General features: G+C 48.2%; 1 protein-coding gene across 5 annotated transcripts in view; it reads left to right on the top strand.

Moving 5' to 3' along the window:
- SVIL (supervillin) overlaps nucleotides 1-18055 on the top strand; it is a 950451-nt gene that overhangs the window by 881708 nt on the left and 50688 nt on the right. For all 5 annotated transcript variants that reach the window (XM_069648084.1, XM_069648081.1, XM_069648082.1 and 2 more), the window contains one exon: nucleotides 10225-10358. In XM_069648084.1, coding sequence (XP_069504185.1) covers nucleotides 10225-10358 — 134 coding nt within the window. The remainder of the gene's footprint in view (nucleotides 1-10224; nucleotides 10359-18055) is intronic.

Raw genomic sequence — 18055 nt, 5'->3', positions numbered from 1 at the left:
GAGGTGCCCCCGATTCACCTTCTGACAGGCCCAGCACATCATCTGGCATAGAAGGGGGGGCAGATTCATCCACCCTGGCCAGGGAAACTAGCCCTCACAGCGTGGTACCTGAACAGGTAACGCTTCGGCACCTTAGCCTGTCACGGGCCGATCAGGAGATCATACAGGGCGCCAGGAGCAAAGCCACCGGGGACCCAGTACAAAAGCAAATGGACCAGATTCTGCCACTGGGCAGACCCCAAGGGTATCAACCCTTTGGCGTGCACTTTGGACGATGTGTTCTCCTTTTCGGCGCACCTCGCGCATTCAGGCGTGCAGGTGGACACCTGCCGCACATACCTTGCAGCCATTGAGGCTTGCAGGAACTCGGAGGAGGGCATTTTCTCCTCCTCCAACCCTATAGTCTAGAAAAATCTGACTGGTCTCGCTAGGCTCTACCCGCCTGTTAGGCTCACCTGACTCCCACGGAGGCGTAGGCCTGGTTTGGAGTGCTGTTGCCTCTTCTATGGTGAAGCGCAGGACTCGGAAGATGGACAGGACCGGACCTTCAAATCTGGCTTGTCTGACTCGCAGAAATATCCTTCTGTGTGTGAAAAGGGAGTATTAACAATCTGCGGGATAATGTGAAAGCCTCCCACTCCCTTCTCACCCTCCACGACACCCTTCTGCGATTCCCCGTGAAGTCTCACCTTAGGGTCTGAAAGGACGAGCTCTCCATCCTGCTTCTGATGCAGGGGCGCGTTGTAATCCAGTTACTTCACTGGATCATGGATTGTAGAGAGTTCAAGTTTGCTTGACCTTCCCGGTAAAGTACTGTGAGAATTCTGTTTATAAGTATGAGCCCGAAATAATAATTGTCCGTTCTCTATTTCAGGTGCAGAACAAAGATTCCGAGATGAGCAATGGAACCGACGAAGGAAACTCAGGTGAGTTGTTTGATGAGAGGTTCCTTTAGTGTCCTTGCATTAATGCACTAATGCTTGTGTCTTTTTTCCCCATAGGGGCCGGTGTTCGGAAATGCCGGAGATATGGCACCGACCCGAAGTGAAAGGTGCAGTTCCAGTAGATATCCGGTAAGTCTTTAATGAGCGTTCAGGTAATGTCTTAGCATTTGCTCACTAACGCTGATGTCTCTTTTTCCCCTTAGGGGCCGGGGTCTGGAAATGCCAGGATGCGGCACCAACCCGAAATGAAGTGGGAATGACCCAGTCTTATGATGGCAAATTAAGGTTTTCTTATTCTCTTCCCTAGCTCACCTTTGTTCTTGTCTTTTTCTCCCTAGGCGCTGAAATGTGGTTGCGGATCCAGATGGTCGCTGGTGAACATGGAGGCGCCTAGTAAAGGTGAGTGGAATGCGGCGCTGCAGCGATCGATGCAATGTGCTTTTAAAATAAATGTCTTCCTTTTCAGGATCGTAGGCAAAATGTCTCGAATGCGGATTTAGCAGGTAAGGACTCTTCTTTCTCCTATTCTCTTCTCTTCTCCCTTTGCAGGTGTTCCAGGATGCTGGCGGGCGTGGCAGAAGTCAGGATGCAAGAGCAGACACGGTGAGCGTCCAGCTGCTAGATGCAGAACAACGCGAAGCGTGAGTTGCTGCTTGGGCGTGGCTTAAATAGCCTTCAAAGTAGTTCCAGGTATGTATCCTTCCTCTCAGGTATGTATTCTTCCTCTGGCCACACCCGTGTGGTTAAGTAGTCCCCAAAGAGAAAGTAGTCCCATTCAGGCCTCTAGATGGCCCGGATGTTGCAGCATGGTCTGCATCAGGTAAGTTTACACCAAGCACCTTTAAACACAAAGTCATCTTTTATGAGCCTGGCCGATATGAACCTGGCGCCAAAGGCGCCAGGACTGAATCCAAAGGGCCCCTACTTGGGGCTGCTGAGACTTCCCTCGGGGACATGTCTGCCTCTGGGGTAGCTGGGCCTGGTCTGGCTCCTTGGAGGTAGGCATCATGACACCGCCCATCAAGAGGCCGCACCCTGTGTGGGACCTTAACATAGTCTTGGGCGCCCTAGCGCACAAACCATTCGAGCCAATAGCATCCGTGGACATCAGGCTGGTCACCGTCAAGACGGCCTTACTAGTCGGTCTTACCTCAGCTTGCAGAGTCAGCGAGATCCAGGCGCTGGTCGCCTCTGAACCATATACCACTTTTCATAAGAACAAGGTAGTCATGCTGACGCACCCGGCTTTTCTGCCCAAGGTTCCGTCTGTGTTCAACTGGAATGAGGAAATAGCCCTTCCTACGTTTTTTCCCGATCCCAAGGATGAAGCACAGAGTGCTGCACTGCCTGGATGTCAGGTGTGCCCTAAAATTTTACTTGGACAGGACCAAGGGCTTCTGCAAGTCGGACGCCCCGTCACTTTCAGAGGCTCAAGACCAGGCTATCGGGCCTCTAAGGCTTCCATATCCCACTGGATGGTCTCGGCCATCAAAGAAGCGTACGAGGGCCAGCACAAGGAACTTCCGGTCGACATGCATAGCCACGCAGTCAGGGCCAAGGCAACGGCCATCGCATTCCACCGCCATGTCCCTTGGCAAGTCATAAGCAGGGCGGCCACTTGGGCCTCTCCCTCTGCTTTCTGTAAGCATTACTGTTTGGATGCCGGCTCTAGATCTGATGCGGCCTTCGGACAAGCAGTTCTTGCTCAGAATGCCCAAGTGAGGGGCACCATAGTGAGCAAAGCTTCTAGATTTAGCAGTACTCGTACATTGTAGTTTTAGCTAAGAGTTCCTGGTTAATGATGTTTACTAGTAGTGTAAGAGACAGGACTAAGGCAATATTAGTTCCCCACATGCATCACAATCAAAGCCATTCTCTATAGAGTTCATTCTTACCACACCATGTTTCACCAAAAATCACACTTGTAGATAAGTACTTAAAAAACAATGACCAAGTGCTTCAAAGTTTCTATTAGAGTGGTACTGCCACAAAAACAAGTACACACAACCTTAGCTCCCTTAACAGTGTTAAAATGTTTAATTATTTCATAGGTGGAAAATTGATTTAATTTAAATCTTAAATATGTATATCGAGCCTTCTCGCATGGAAAGTGTATTAGGTAGGACTGCCTAGGAATTCTTTTAGTAATAAATAAAGCATATTCTTTATAGCTGGTGTAAGCACTTACGGTTTCTGCAGTGCTACACCAGTCGCTTTCATAAAGTTTCTTTTTGACATAGGCTGGTCCAATCCAAAGGTCATCAGAGGAGGCATCAATAGATTTTAACAAAGCTTTCATTTTCTCGCCATATGCCGAGATGCAAGCTATGTAGCAACCCTGAAGCATTGTAGAAAGGTCTTCATACGAGGAATTTGCAGAGGGATATAATATTTTGGTAACATTATTCAACAGTCTCCAGTTATATCTAGCTGAAAGCGAGGAAATCCCCAATTCATGGCGTAGAACGGCATTGAGCAGTGTGTTAACGTGTCCTTCTAGATTCGCCCTTGGAGTTGGTCCAGAATGGTTTCAATACTGGCAACACATATCTAATCCATAAAGGATAACAGCTTCTACTTTTAGGATATAAAAATCAAACACTGGCATCATGGAAAATGTACAAAATTTTCTATATAATTTTCATTTGTGAAATTAGCGGTTTGACTTGGCGATTAAGCTGATGGAGAGTGCTGTAATATCGCATAGGATATATCCTAGATATTTCATAGAAGCAGCCCTTTCAATTTGAAGACAATCTATGGACCAATCAAATGAGCAGCTTTTTTTGTTCATGTTACTTGCTAGCCCCATAACGTTTTGTCATTTTTGGTTACGAAGACAAGCTTGTGGCAGCAGTGTTATTTTTACAGGTTTTGTATTTTAACTCGTGCACTTTTGGGTTTACCAGAAATGGCTACTAAAGGTGGCTAGCACTCAGATATGATGTGCCACAAGGTTTTCTTGCTTGTTCATTAGCCATGTAGTGGGTTGGCTTTCCTCCTCCCCTATTTCTGGAATTCCCATATACAGTCATGCACTTGCCCAGGATAGCTGATGAGTTTGTGTGCTAGTGAGCCTCTGTGTGTGCAAGCCAAGGGGAAGGGGCTGGGACTTTCTGTTCCCAGTCCACATCCACTGGTGCCAGAAAGTCTGCTGCTGGGCAGATGTAAAACCGGTCGCTGTCTCTGATTGGACAACTACTGGCTGTTTGAATGGTGCCGATTCTTGGTGGGTTCGTACCTGCTTCCAGCTTTGGATAAGAGTATGAATCCTGCAGCCATTCTTCAGATCTATGTACGAGCCAAGATCCTAACAAAGAAGAGCAGCCCGCTGACGCCCGAAGACTACTTCTGCAGCTGACCAGCATCCTCTCCAGTGATTGGCCCAATAAAGCCATGCTGTTCTGTCTGATCTCAGAAGACCCTTGTCTGTGCTTCGACCATTAGACTACTGAGACCAGCTAGTCTTGACCCTTGCTCAGGGTTGCATGCCCCCTGAGCCTTTGGAAGTGTCCCTGGACTGCCCTACCAGCTCCCTTGTTGGCTATCTCGCTGCAGCAATCTACATTCCTCAGTACTTTGATGGCCACCAGCATGTCCCATAAGTTTAATTCTCCCAACATTTCAGCTTCCTTGCATCAAAGGAGGTTTTTCTGGAGCTGCTTCTACGACTGTCAATGTAATATAGCCTGTCGCCACCTGCAAGTGATGCCCGTCGCTGGAACTAGTTTTCCTCCATCTTGTGAATTGTCCTGAACGGGGTCTACATTGTGACAGTGTGCATTTTTCGTTTTGGACTTGCATATTGACATTGAACCTCACCGGACGATGCACTTGAACCTGCAAACCTGGGGCGCGCCACGAACAAATGACGAAAGATTGTATCCCCAGCAATTCCCAGATGACCAACAGTATGACCTGGGAAAATCTGAGGCGGGGGTGGGGGGGGGGGTGGCTGGGAGGTGTATAAGTAAGCATAGCTTTACTCCTACATCCCATCCCCTTCCCTCCATACTGTATGGACGCCCCTCGCTAAGGACGGGAGATGGAACCTTTTTCACCAGAAAAAATCTTCTTCCCCTTTAAATGTAGAGGTGCGCAGGGGCACGGGCCTGGGAACATGTGCTGCCCTGACTCCGCCCCCTGGTTCTACTCCTCAGTCCTCTTTTCCAATCTCCCGGTTAAGGCATCTGGCCTAGTGATTCCATGTGCTCTTACCCAGAGAAGTGTTTGTCTTTCTTGTCTTTAATCAGATACCTCTGCCCTGGCACATGTCGATGTCGGCGGGCTTCAGCAGGTTTTGCAGCCTGTGAGGGGCTCTTCCCTATGTCCGACTCTCACGCTTTCTGCCTCGGCTGCCTTGGCCCCGACCATGGCTGGGAGGGCTGCACTGTGTGCAACATGCTGACACTGCATGCTCTGAAATGCAGGCTAGCTTGGTGGAGGGAGCACTTCGGAAGCTCGCCTCCGGAGGACTTAAAAGAATTTGTCAAGCACAAGTCCAGGCCCAAGGTAGGGGCACTTTTTTTATCCGCACCCCGCAATGGCAAATCCTTCCCCAGGAAGCGAATGAGCAGGAGGGGCCTTTCAGGTTCTTGTACGAGGGTGGGTACCTAGGCTGCTACAGTAACTAGCCACCAGGCCGAGGGTCACTAGATCCTACCGGTGATGTCACTGGGGTACCTCAATGGTCTGTTACCGGGTCTATTCCCGAGGGGCTATGCCCTAGTAACGGACAGATGTCTGAGGAGGCGACTGTACACAGCACTACCGGCGACACAGCCAAGGGAAATCTGCCTACCAGGCCCCGTCCTGAGGTGCAGGGTAGGCCTCAACCTCCACCGGCAACCTCCAGGCCGGGCCCAGCGCAGAAAGCACCATGGCACAGACACGTGCATGCAGTCCGAAAAGATGGCTGCCGGCCCAGATAAAATGGCGGCTCGCCCAACACCATCCCCCTTTGAGGAACAGGTAGGGGAACGAGTTTCCAGGTGGGACTGGTCTTCACCGGGCACGCGGCCTATGGCATACCCATCATCCTCAAGGATGTAATCAGGGACATGCTCCCTCCAGTCCTGCCTCCGCCCACTCTGCCCGTGGGTCCAGCGACTCCACCCATGGTGCAGCCCCAGCTGCCCTTGCCAGCTCCCACGGTCTTGGCAGTCCCACAGCCACAACAGCAGCCACCGGACCCTGTCCGTACATCACAGCCACGGGCGCGCAGCACTCCTCCAGCTGCATCTGACCGCTGGACAAACTGTCGTCGGCCAAGGCCTTCCATGAGCGAATACTTGGGCCTTCCTCAGCCTGAGGTGGAGGCGATTCAGTCGGTGGTCCTACAGGGTTCTACCGTTTCGCCTCATTTCAGCCCCCATGGTCTTTACAAGACTGCTGAACATGGTGGCAGCCCTTCTCAGAGCCCAAGGTCACCACGTCTATCCATACCTAGACGACTGGCTCATCAGGGCAGGGTCTCCAGAGGCAGTTCACCACACCTTCTCCGCCCTCATGAGTACTCTACACGAGTTGGGATTTTCCATGGATCTCAAGAAGTCACAGCAGGCCCCTACGCAGAATCATCGTTCCTAGCCCTCATCTGGGATACGAGCTCCGAGAGAGTCTTTCCCTCGGAGGACAAGATCATAGCCATCAAAAGGGCCACGGGACATTTTCTCAGCAGAGCAGTGACCTTGGCATGGTGGTACCAAAACCTCCTGGGCATCATGGTGGCATGTCTCCTGGCAGTGCCATACACGAGGCTCAAAATGAGGTGCTTGCAGCTGCACTTCGCAGCCTCCTGGAGCCAGGAGAAGGGTTCCCAGGCGGAACTGGTCAGCATCCCACTTCATCTCCACCAGGAGCTAGTCTGGTGGAGCATAGACTACAACTTGCAGGTAGGCAGGCCGTTCCAGCAACCGGCACTGCGGGTTACCATTACCACAGACTCATCCCTAGAGGGCTAGGGAGCTACCTTGGACAACCACACTGTCCATGGGGTTTGGTTCCGGCAGGAGCAGGAGGCCCACATCAACTGGCTCGAGTTGATGACCATCTGACTTGCTCTCAAAGCCTTCCTCCTGATGAGTGGCAAGGTGATCATCATTCAGACGGACAGCTCCACCAGCATGTATTACATCAAAAAGCAGGGTGGCACCAGGTCTCCTCTCCTCTGCACTCTAGCAGTCAACATTTGGGAGTCGGCTCTGATAAACATCATGCACTTGGCAGTGATCCACCTCCAGGGGGAGTCCACCCTGGAGGTGGACAGGCTCAGCAGGCTTGGTGTGGAGAAACTACGAATGGCATTTGAACAAACAGGTCCTTCAGGGGATCTTTGAAAAATAGGGTCATCCTCAGGTGGATCTCTTTGCCACCTGGTCCAAAAGGAGATGCCCCCAGTTTGCGCCATGGCAGGGACAGGTGTGGGGCTCTCAGGGCGATGCAGATACAGTGGAACAACATGAACACATATGCCTTTCCTCCCACTCCCCTGGCACACAGGGTAATCTGCAAGATAAGGGAGCACCTCCGTATCATTCGGATAGCTCCTTGCTGGCCGTCAAGGCCATGGTTCTCGGAGCTGCTCAGCCTTTAGGATCAGCCCCCGATCCACCTTCCGCTGGGTCCAGCTCACCTATTTTCTCAGCAGGGGAGCAGAGGCATCTGCCTCGCCCACCATAAGTTAGCCATCTCAGCGTGGTTCCTGAGCAGGTCACACTAACGCATCTGCATCTGTCACAGGCTAATCTAGACATCATACAGGGAGCTAGGAGCGATGCTACGAGTAGCCAGTACAAAAGCAAGTGGAATAGGTTTTGTCACTGGGCGGAATCCAAGGAGGTTGATCCTGTGACCTGTACGCTGGACAACGTGCTATCCTTCTCGGCACACCCCTCACACTCCAGGGGGCAAGTAGACACATGCCGCACCTATCTGGCAGCCATCAGAGCCTACCAAAACTTGGAGGAGGTGGTCTTCTCATCCTCCAACCCGGTGGTTAAGACATCTAGCGGGCCTCACCAGGCTCTACCCGCCTATCAAGGAGCCAAACCTGGTGCAGCAACATAGTCTTGGGCGCCTCGACGCATAAACCATTTGAGCCAATGACGTCTGCGGTCATCAGGCTAGTCACCACTAAGACAGCCCTCTTGGTGAGACTTGCGTCTGCACGCAGGGTGAGTGAAATCCAGGGACTGGTGGCTTCAGAGCCTTACACTACTTTTCAAGTACAAGGTGGTGCTTGGAACTCACCCCGAATTCTTACTTCAGATAGTCTCCACATTTCACCCGAATGAGGAAGTTGTGTGACCTACTTTTTTTGCGGACCCCAAGGACGAAGCTCAGAGGGTTCTGCACCGTCTAGATGATAGGCACGTGCTAAAATTCTACCTAGACAGGACCAAGAGATTCCGCAAATCAGAGGCTCCCTTTGTCCCCTTTGGTGAGTCAAGGCCAGGCTATCGGGCTTCCAAGGCCTTACACCACATTTATATGGGGGGGGGGTGAGGGGCAGCACAAACCACTCCCGGCAAATGTGCATGCCCACCCTATCGAAGCCAAGGACACAGCAGTTGCTTTCCAGATGCAAGTTCTGTGGCAGGCCATCAGCAAGGCAGCTACATGAGCTACGCCTTCTGTCTTCTGCAAGCACTAATGATTGGATGCCAGGACGAGGTCCGACGCGGCATTTGGGCAGAAAGTATTAAGGAACTTGTTTTCTTAGTGTCTCTTCTCCACCCTGGGGCTACATTCTGTTGTATTTGCCCATACAGTATGGAGGAAAGGGGATGGGACGTAGGAGTAATTATACGTTACTCACCATATTGACTGAAGTACTCCTAGTCCATAGTCCCTTTCCCCCATACGTCCCACCATCCACCCCCCTAATAAAACTGGTGTCATTAGGCAATGGTAATATTGTTGATGCGTCAAAGGGGACTGAGTGGCACTGGGGGCAGAGTCAGGGTAGAGCATGCTCCCAGGGCCGCGCCCCGCACACCTCTGAATTTAAAGGGGAAGAAATTTTTTTTCTGGTGAACGGGGTTCCGTCTCCCGTCCCTAGCGAGGGGCGCCCATAAAGTATGAAGGAAAGGGGACTATGGACTAGGAGTACGTTAGTCAATACAGTGAGTAACCATTTCTTATCCTCCATAAGCTAACATTGGGTGCAAAGCTTCTTGTACCCCATCTCCCTGGTTTTGTTCGGCAAACCTGGGTTCAGTATCCTACCCTGGTCTATCCTTGGGACTGGAATAGTGGAGTACTTGTTTGTCTTTGGGGAAAAAAACATTTATTTAACTTTGAAATAGTTTGGAACTGTTTTAAATCGCCACCACAAGCCCATTGCATCCTTTTGAAAATAACTTCCCTGGAGAAACCTGTACTGGAACTTGTGACTTTTGGGCATTAGGCCCCGTACATCTTAGGGCTGGACTTCTTAAATTAAAGGGGATTGCGATTGTATTGGTGCTATACATTTTATCTGCATCCGATTACTTACCTGGTTAAGTATTGATTGATTGATGCATTATAAGTGAACCAACTGGTGTATGCATAGATTTGATACTACTTGCTATTTCCATGTCTTAGTGTTTTCTTGAAAGCCTAATAGTCATTTTTTATACATGGACTGTCTAAGCTAAATTATTGTGAGTTATTCTGTCTGCACCCAATGAGGCCCTAGACACATTCTCGCTCTCCCGAGACCAGGTCTGGACTGCTCTCTACACTAACTTAATTGGGTTTTGGCTAAACGGAGTCTCCTTGTTCACCATAACTAGGGTGGCCTCCTAAAATCTTCCCACCAGAGTTGAGTTGATTTTGAAAATCCATTTTAACAATAGCCATGGGGACTGATAACTTGCTTAGCTACTCGTTTTCTGGGGCACTTAAGTAAAGCAGAAAGTATTTACTTGAATCCAAAGGTCGGGTTAGGTTAAAAACAAAAGCAACAAGTTGGGAGATTCCATTGATTTCTGAGGAAAATCAGCAAAAAGAAAATATTTCCCAACATGCCCTTGAAGCAGAATGTAACCTTTCATTAATGAGGTCAGTAGTGAAAGATGTACTTTTGCAACATAGAATAACAAAGGTGTGTATGGATTAAGACTACATTAGTACTTTTAGCAAAAGCCCATAAATGTGAGAACATTACTGCAGAGGTGACGCTACGGCTGCATTTCACATGAAGATATTGCACCCAAAGTAAAATTGTGTGACAATGCTATTAAACTCATGTTTTCAAGGAAAGGTCATCTCACATTGTTTACTTTCCTTGCAGATGTCCTTTGGAAGCAGGATTGCATAGCAGCATCAAAGTCACAATACATGAATGTGATGAAGGATCAGAGCCTTTGGGATTCTGGGATGCATTGGGACGGCGAGACAGAAAAGCCTACGATTGTATGCTTCAAGGTAGTTTGCTGCATACCATCAGATGATTTTTCATTGTAACCAACTGTCAACCCAGTTAACCTAATCTTTGTCCTAGAGTACAAAAACGTTTAACATTCCTTAAAACAATGGCTTTGGCCAGATGATCCTCTTTTATAGAGCACCAGTGTATCCGTTGGAAATTGCTAAAAATACAAGGTAGTAATTGGCATGATCAAGCTGGCTTTGATTAACACATTCAAATCCAAACCGATGAACTACAGTGTTTATAACCCATTGGTTTGATGATGGATAAACCACTGTAATCAAATATTCCATACACAGTCACAGATGGCTGGAATAATTCACGCAGTCTCAAGTAAGTTTCAAGAGATTAATTCAAATAAAATGTAAGGTATAGATGAAGTTCTTTGTAGCAATGTTGTTAAACCGGCAATTGTTTAGAGGCACTGGTTGGAAGAGGGGTTTGGGAGGGGGTGATGGGGCTGTCCCTCTCACCTCACGTGTGATTCCCTCTCTAGCCCTGAGGTCTCCGGCTGAGCTGGCGTGTTATCAAGAATTAAAATAAATAAAAATAAATAGCTAGCGGTCCGTAACCCCGGTTAAGGCTACTTACTGGGAACGCCTTCTGTCTATGCTTCACCTTATACTAGTGATGGTACCCTAAGAAGTGGGCTCACTCTCTGGGACTTCCTAATTGGCCCTGTACTAGTGATGGTTCATTAAAAAAAAAAAAGTGGTGTGTGTTTGTGCCATTCGATCTTGCATCCCTTAATCTCCTTACTACTTTACTCCTCCCCAACTCTACTACTTTACTCCTCCCCAACTCTTCTCCACCTTCTACCTCCACCCACATTCTCTCCTCCCCCTGACCTCCTCCTCTGAATCTCTCTCCTACCACCTACCTCTGCACTCTGATGTTACTACCTTCCACTCTCCCTCTACTGCTCTCCCTCTGCTTCACTAATTCTACTATTCTCCTCACACTACTACCAACACTCTTACTGCTACTACTCTCTACACTTCCGTCTGATGGCTGCCACACATTTAGTCCTGCCCTACTCTTTGATTTTACATCACTCCCTCTACTACTGTTCTACTCTCCACCAAACTCGGGGATATTGTGCCCTGCTCACCATTTCACTACTCTTACCCCTCCCCACTTGTCTTTTTCACCCTTCTTCTCCCACCCCTCTCTTCTAGCCTCAGTCTCCCAACACACACTCCCTCTGACACAAACTACTACACCACTCCTATTTCCCACACTATCTCTATCTGAGACCGGCTATACACCCCCCATCCCCACTTCCTACATTACATTACACACAACAGGTACCACTCTCTCTCAAATAACTCAACTTTGCTAATCTCTGCTACTAACTCTCCCACACTCCACTACTCGGTCTATCCTCTGCCTGATCTCTGAACCCATTTCAGCTACTTCTAGGACCTCACCTGCACAACCCACACTCTGCCTCTCCTGCTGCCTGCTTTATACTGTGAGGCATGTGCTTTGATGCTTTTCTCCCCTTCCCATTGCCTGAAGCACTCACCTGACTCTGCACCGTCCAGTACCATCGCGCCCCTATCCCCCTCCCAACCAGAACACTTACAAGCCCTACCCCTAGCACTGTTTCAGCAACAGCCTCTGATGCTTTTCCTGCAGTGTTGTGTGCAGGGTCTCTGTATGTTTTTATTGCTGTTTTTGTGCCTTTCTGCAGTGTTGGATGGTGTTGTGGTGCCAGTACACGGTACGCATGAATTTTACCTTTCGGGTTTTCTGGTGGTTTGGTTTCAATCTGGGTTTTCTTGGCTACTTCCGATGGGATTCAGGAGGTTTGGATCTGAAACACAGAATAGTGGCCAGCGACTCTATGGGAAGGAATTGAGACAAGTGGTATCATTGCTAACATTTAAGGGGGGGGGGGGGGGGGAATTTGTGGTCTGGGGATCCAACTCCCACTTCACATACCTGGAACAGGGCTAGTTCTGACTTCTGTTTTAGCAAACCTGCTTCCCCAGGTTGAGAAGGGTCCTCGGATGGTTTCTCCCAAAATACTTAACTTTAAGGAAGGCAATATGACCTTTATATATGTGTGGAAGGGCTTACACATACTTTGCAGTTTATTTTTTACTCCATTTCAAGTTAACTGAAGCAATATTGGTAACCTCATAACATGTTGAATGTTACTGATCTTGTATTGTACACCCCTCTTCCGGATACCCTGTCAAATGTTCCTTCTGACCAGATTTTCACTGCAGTCTGACCAAGTGATCACTGCTTTGCTGGAGTACAAGGCTGAATAGTTGCCAAAGTGCATACTCGACCCCACTGCTACTAAAACAGCAATGATCCCAATCATAAATGCTTGACTGGTATTTGTCTTGATAACTTGGGCATGCTATACTCTCTAGGAGGGGTCATTGCTAGTACAGACACACCATGAAAAAATAGAACAGTATTAGCCACATAAAAGTATTTCCAACCAAGCTTTTACGAAGATATGAATAACAAAATCAACAATGCACAAACTAATTAAGACACTAAAGACTCACCCCTGCACAGGCGGCACAGAGAATGCAGACTTTGAGGTGAAAAGGGGCACGTTTGGTGCGGGGCGCAAGCAGTTCATTTGAACAGCAAATGTCAAAAGTGCCCTGAAATGAAAAGGCAAAGAGTGGGGACTTCTATTACACTAGGGCCTTTTAAGGTGGCCTAGGGGGACAGGACCACTAGGAACCTGTGTTGCTTGGCTTGAGGGCTCAACAGCATCAAGCCTGGCTCATTGGCGCTTTTGTGCAGTCGATCGGGACGAGTTGCCCTGTACCAGTGGCGACTGTTGGGTGGATTTATAAAATCAACCCAGGAAGGGGAAGATTAACCCCCCTAGTGATGATCAGCAGGGAGCCTTTAAGAGTTTAGTCAAAACCCAATCAAGGTATTGTGGGCGAGCAGTTGAGGCTTAATCTTGGCAGCGTATGAGTTGTCTAGGACCCAATGAGTTCACACAGAATAACGCACAATAATTCATCTTAGACAGTATGTTATTTATTACGCCTTTAAGAACACACTAAGAAATGAAACTAGCAGGTAATATAACACAAAACCATATATCACAAATATTTACATTCACCAGTAGGTTCATTTACAATGAATCAATCCATAATTAACCAGGTGAGTCGGTTAAGTATTCAGATGCAGATAAAATAAATGGAACCAATACAATGCCAATTCCCTTTTACTAAAGCAGTCCAGCCCTAAGATGTATGGGGACTAGTGCCCAAAGGTCACAGGTTCCAATACAGGTCTCTACAGGGAAGGTGTTCTCAAAAGGATGCAATGGGCTTGTGGTTGTGATTTAAAACCGCTCCAAACTATTTCAAAGTTAAATGTCTGTCCAAAGACAGGAAAGTACTCCTCGCTATCCCAGTCCCATAGCTAGCCCAGTGTAGGATACTTGACCCAGGTTCGATGACCAAAGGCAAGTACAGAAGGAGTTGGAGGACAAGGGGCTTTGCATCCAATGTTCCGCTATGGCAGACAGTGTGTTGGGAGGACAGGAACAATTATGTTTACTTTCCCATTGACTCAGATTTTTGCCAAGTCATACTACAGGTCATCTGGGAATCCCTGGGGACATGATCTTCCTTCCTTTGCTCGGTTGAGTGGTGCCCCATGGTTGCAGGTTCAAGTGCATCTTCTGGTCTGATTCAACTTAAAGATGCAAGCCCAAAACAAATGCAGACTGTTGCAATACAGACCCCCTCCAGCCACTTCACAGGATGAAAGAATAAGAGTTCCAGCGACGGTCACCACTAGGAGGTGGCGACTGGTGATATTCCAGGCACGGTCACACAATGGATCGTATGGAGGTCTCTGGAGACAGTCTTCTGTCTTTTGTTTGGGTGAGGGGTGCCCAGGGGTTGCATTTTTGCATGCTTTTTCCATTTGGGTCCAACTTCAAGATGGAACCCCAGATAATAAACAATGCAGACTTTCGCTGTGCAGACCTCTTCAAGACACATCACGGGATGGAGTAAGGTGAGTTCCAGCGATGGTCCTCCTTTACAGTCTAAGACAGGCAATCTTCCAGTCGTGGTCACGGAAACCGCTCCAGGACAGGTTTTCTTGAGGCTAGGAAGCCAACATTGCAGGAGAAGGGGACCTATGGCACAAGTTTGTGACCACCAAAGGTCCTGGTTGATCAAGGATCTGCGACGTTCCCAGTCGAGGTAGCCCACAAGGGAGCTGGGCAGCCCAGGGACACTTCCGAAGGCTCTTGGTGCATGCAACCTCAAGTAGGTGTTTAGACTAGTTGGCCCCACTAATGCAAAGACTGAAGCACCGGTGAAGGTCTTCTGAGAGCTTGCAAAGGAGCGGGGTTTCACTGGGCTGGTGACTGGAGAGGATGTGGGTCCACTGCAGGAGTCGTTGTCAGCGGGTGGCTTTGTCATAGGATTCTTGGCTCCAACGTAGATCTGATAAATGTCTGCAGGAGTCATCCTCTTATCTAGATTCGGAGCTGGAAGCAAGTCCAAGCCCACCAATGGAAAGGATCTGCCACATTCAAACAGCCAGTAGTTGTTTAATCAATGGTTTCGCATCCACCCAGCAGCAGACTGGCGGGATGTGGACTTGGACCAGACAGTTCCAGACTGCTCCTTTGGGCTCACACTCACAAAAGCAGCATCTGCCCTGGGCAATGCCCGATATTGTGGTTCTACGTGATTTCGCCGACCTATTTTTGGTCGTTGTACTTTTCATCGCAGACCCTTTCGCCAACATTTTTTTTTTTATTTATGGGGGGGCTCTGCCCCCCAAACCCCACCCTTACTTAAATAATCATACCCCAACCTGCACAAACACCCCCCCCCCTAAAAAAAAAATGTAAAATAAAAATGTTGCCGATGAAAGGGTCGGCGATGAAAAGTACCACGACCAAAAATAGGTCGACGAAATGCGTGTATACCGATATTGTATGGCATTTCCTGACCTGAGGGGGCAGGAATGCGGCCAAGCTACAATATGGCCAAAGAACAAGCAAAACATCTTGTGGCATGGCTCCACATCCACACATGGAGGAGGTCCCCTCATGATGTGCATCTGCACTGGGGAGGCTTGCGAGGTCTTCCTGTCATTGTTTGTTGGGTTCCACAAAGGCAGAGCTGGCACGACGTCTCCTGATACCACCTCTAGATCTTCCCAGCCCTCTGTTGCCTTTGACCATTGAGCGCTTAGTCATTCCTGCAGTGACCGTGTATGTGCAGTTTTGTATGTGGTATTTACCATCCTGCCCAGCAGCTTCATTACTTTCCGAACCATAAAAATGTTACTGAGTGCTGATAAAGGGAAACAATCACCTGAATGCCAGATCCCTTACCTGTGATGTATAAGCCATAGTGTTTTCTGCTCCCATAAATATGTTCACATGAGAAGGAACGAACATTGGGAAATGTTTTCAAAAAAAGTCCCATTGGGGAAATGTCATTTTATGGAGTGTCTGCTGGTTGCGCTGCCTACTGCTGTTCCCTGTAATGAACTGGTTGTCTAACTAGGGGTATGCATGTATGCCTTTGCCACAAAAGTGCATCTACCACAGCTTGTACCTTCTTGAACACAAGGTTGTCAATGTTCTCTGAAAAGCCAGATCTTGTGCATGTGGTGCTTAGTCCCTATCCTGAATCTGAGATACTTGCAGTGGTTTTGGAATGTAAAGTATGCATCTATCATGTCCAGAGTTGGTCTGTAATATCCCTTGACATGCAATGATTTTCCCTTTGGTTACATTGCCATGCTGAACGTCTGTCAAAGATCAAGGACTGGTTGTACCAACTCTGTCTCAGGAACCTGGTAATACATTAAGCAGTTTTAGGTGTTCCTTTCATTTTGAGCGACTGTCTATTTGCCCCATTTTTCTAGCAGTGTCCCCACCTTTGCCTCTAGCAGCTTGTAGTGCTCGGGTGCTATCTCTTTTTGGTGGTGTATTGTACATCGATGTGTAGCACTTCATGCAGTTGCCCTTTTATACAGTATCCAGTACCCACTAATCTGTGATTATGGCCTATTGTGGGCGAGTTTCTGATTTTCTCCCCTTACTGGGGAGACATGGGAAGGGCCATTGGCGAGAAATTCATTGCTTGGATGTTCCCTTTTTGGTCAGAGCATCTCGTGTGCAGCCTTGTCCTGTATTGGCCCTGGTAGGAATGGCTTACTGCCATCTTAGTTGTGGTTGTTCCGTGCATCCCTGGGTGAAACTAACACCGTGAGCTGGTGAACCAGAGATTTCTGGACTTGGTAACCATGATTCTGAACGTGTGACCCCGTCCCGTGTGTATTCCCAAGCCTATCGGCATTGCCTGGACTTGTAACTTTTCCACAATCACGCCCACCCCATTGCCTTATACGTGCTCCCCATCTTGTTAATTAACATTGCATGCGTCTCTAGCCCAATACCTGTAAAACCAAACCATGAATACCACATGCAGACTACAACATGTGCAGCCTGGTGTTCCCCCATTTCCCCTGCATCTAGACTGCTCCTAATAACTGTGCTGAAGGTGAGCTGGCTCTCTTCAAGTTGCAACTTTGGCCCCTGTACCATCCGGCATCTCTGAGTGACTATTGCATGGCATCCGATTGGGAGGAGGCTTGTCTGCAAATCATTGCTTAAGCGTTAGTGATGCAAATATTTTAATTGGCGGTAGCCATCATAGTCTTCCACATACATTCTAACTTTTACTTTCATTGTCAATGGGTGCATCCTGTAGTTCTCTGGAGTTGATTGTGTTGTGCATGGCTTGTGAGGTAATGCCCAACAAGAAGCATGAGGGGGATCAGTGGGATAGGGCTTACACTTTTTTTTAATTCTCATGTTGGCATCAGTGCAAGTTGCAGGAGCTTACATAGTCCTTTTAGCTGTCTTTCAATAGGTTCCATCAGCATAATGATTTGGTCCAGTCCCCACAACATGAACTTGATTAAGTCTCATGTGTAGCTGAAAGTTGAGCTTTGAACTGGCCGCTGCTCTTAAGAGACGCGCTTCCTAAGTACACAGATTTTCTGTGGGAGGTACAGAGGCTGGCAGTTGTATTCTGGCGATTAGACTGTATAATTCTGTGGATCATCCTCATCCAATTAGACGCCCGCCCCATGACCTCAGTGACAGTCAATGGCCTCTTCTTTGTTACTGTTGGAACCACTTGCACCATAGGTGCCTTTAGGGGTGGTTTATCCATCCTTAGTGAGTGTGCTTTCTTATTTTTTTCTATGTATTCCTTTTGAGACATAAGCATGTTGACGTATACAAGTGCCTGAGCAAAGACCTGCTGCTGCTGCCGCTGCCGCCATAAGGTTGTCACCCACAGACAAGTCTTACAGATCTTCCTGGCCTTCAAATGAAATTGCTCTAGCACGTGTTTCCCTTTATCCTTCGCAGAAGATCATTAACACTGCTCAGTCAGAGCCAGCAAGGTGCATTCTGGTTTACATTTCTAGAGTAGTGATGGTGTTGGTGCTAGGTAGGGACCTAGCTATTCGTCTATATATCTCCCTGACAAAAATAACATGAACTTGTTTCAGGACCTCGGGTAACATGTTGCGGTGAACATATCTTTCTCCATACTTGGGAGTAAGAGGATTTAAGTGTATTTCTCATTGTTAACTACAGTATTTTAGGGACGTAACAAATGTGTATTCCAGATTTCCTTTGTGCCCAGTA

The sequence above is a fragment of the Ambystoma mexicanum genome, chromosome 2q, assembly GCF_040938575.1.
Source record: "Ambystoma mexicanum isolate Mex_15411 chromosome 2q, UKY_AmexF1_1, whole genome shotgun sequence".
Lineage (NCBI taxonomy): Eukaryota > Metazoa > Chordata > Amphibia > Caudata > Ambystomatidae > Ambystoma > Ambystoma mexicanum.
The sequence above is the reverse complement of the archived record's forward strand: the minus strand, read 5'-3'. Positions and strand labels throughout refer to the sequence as shown.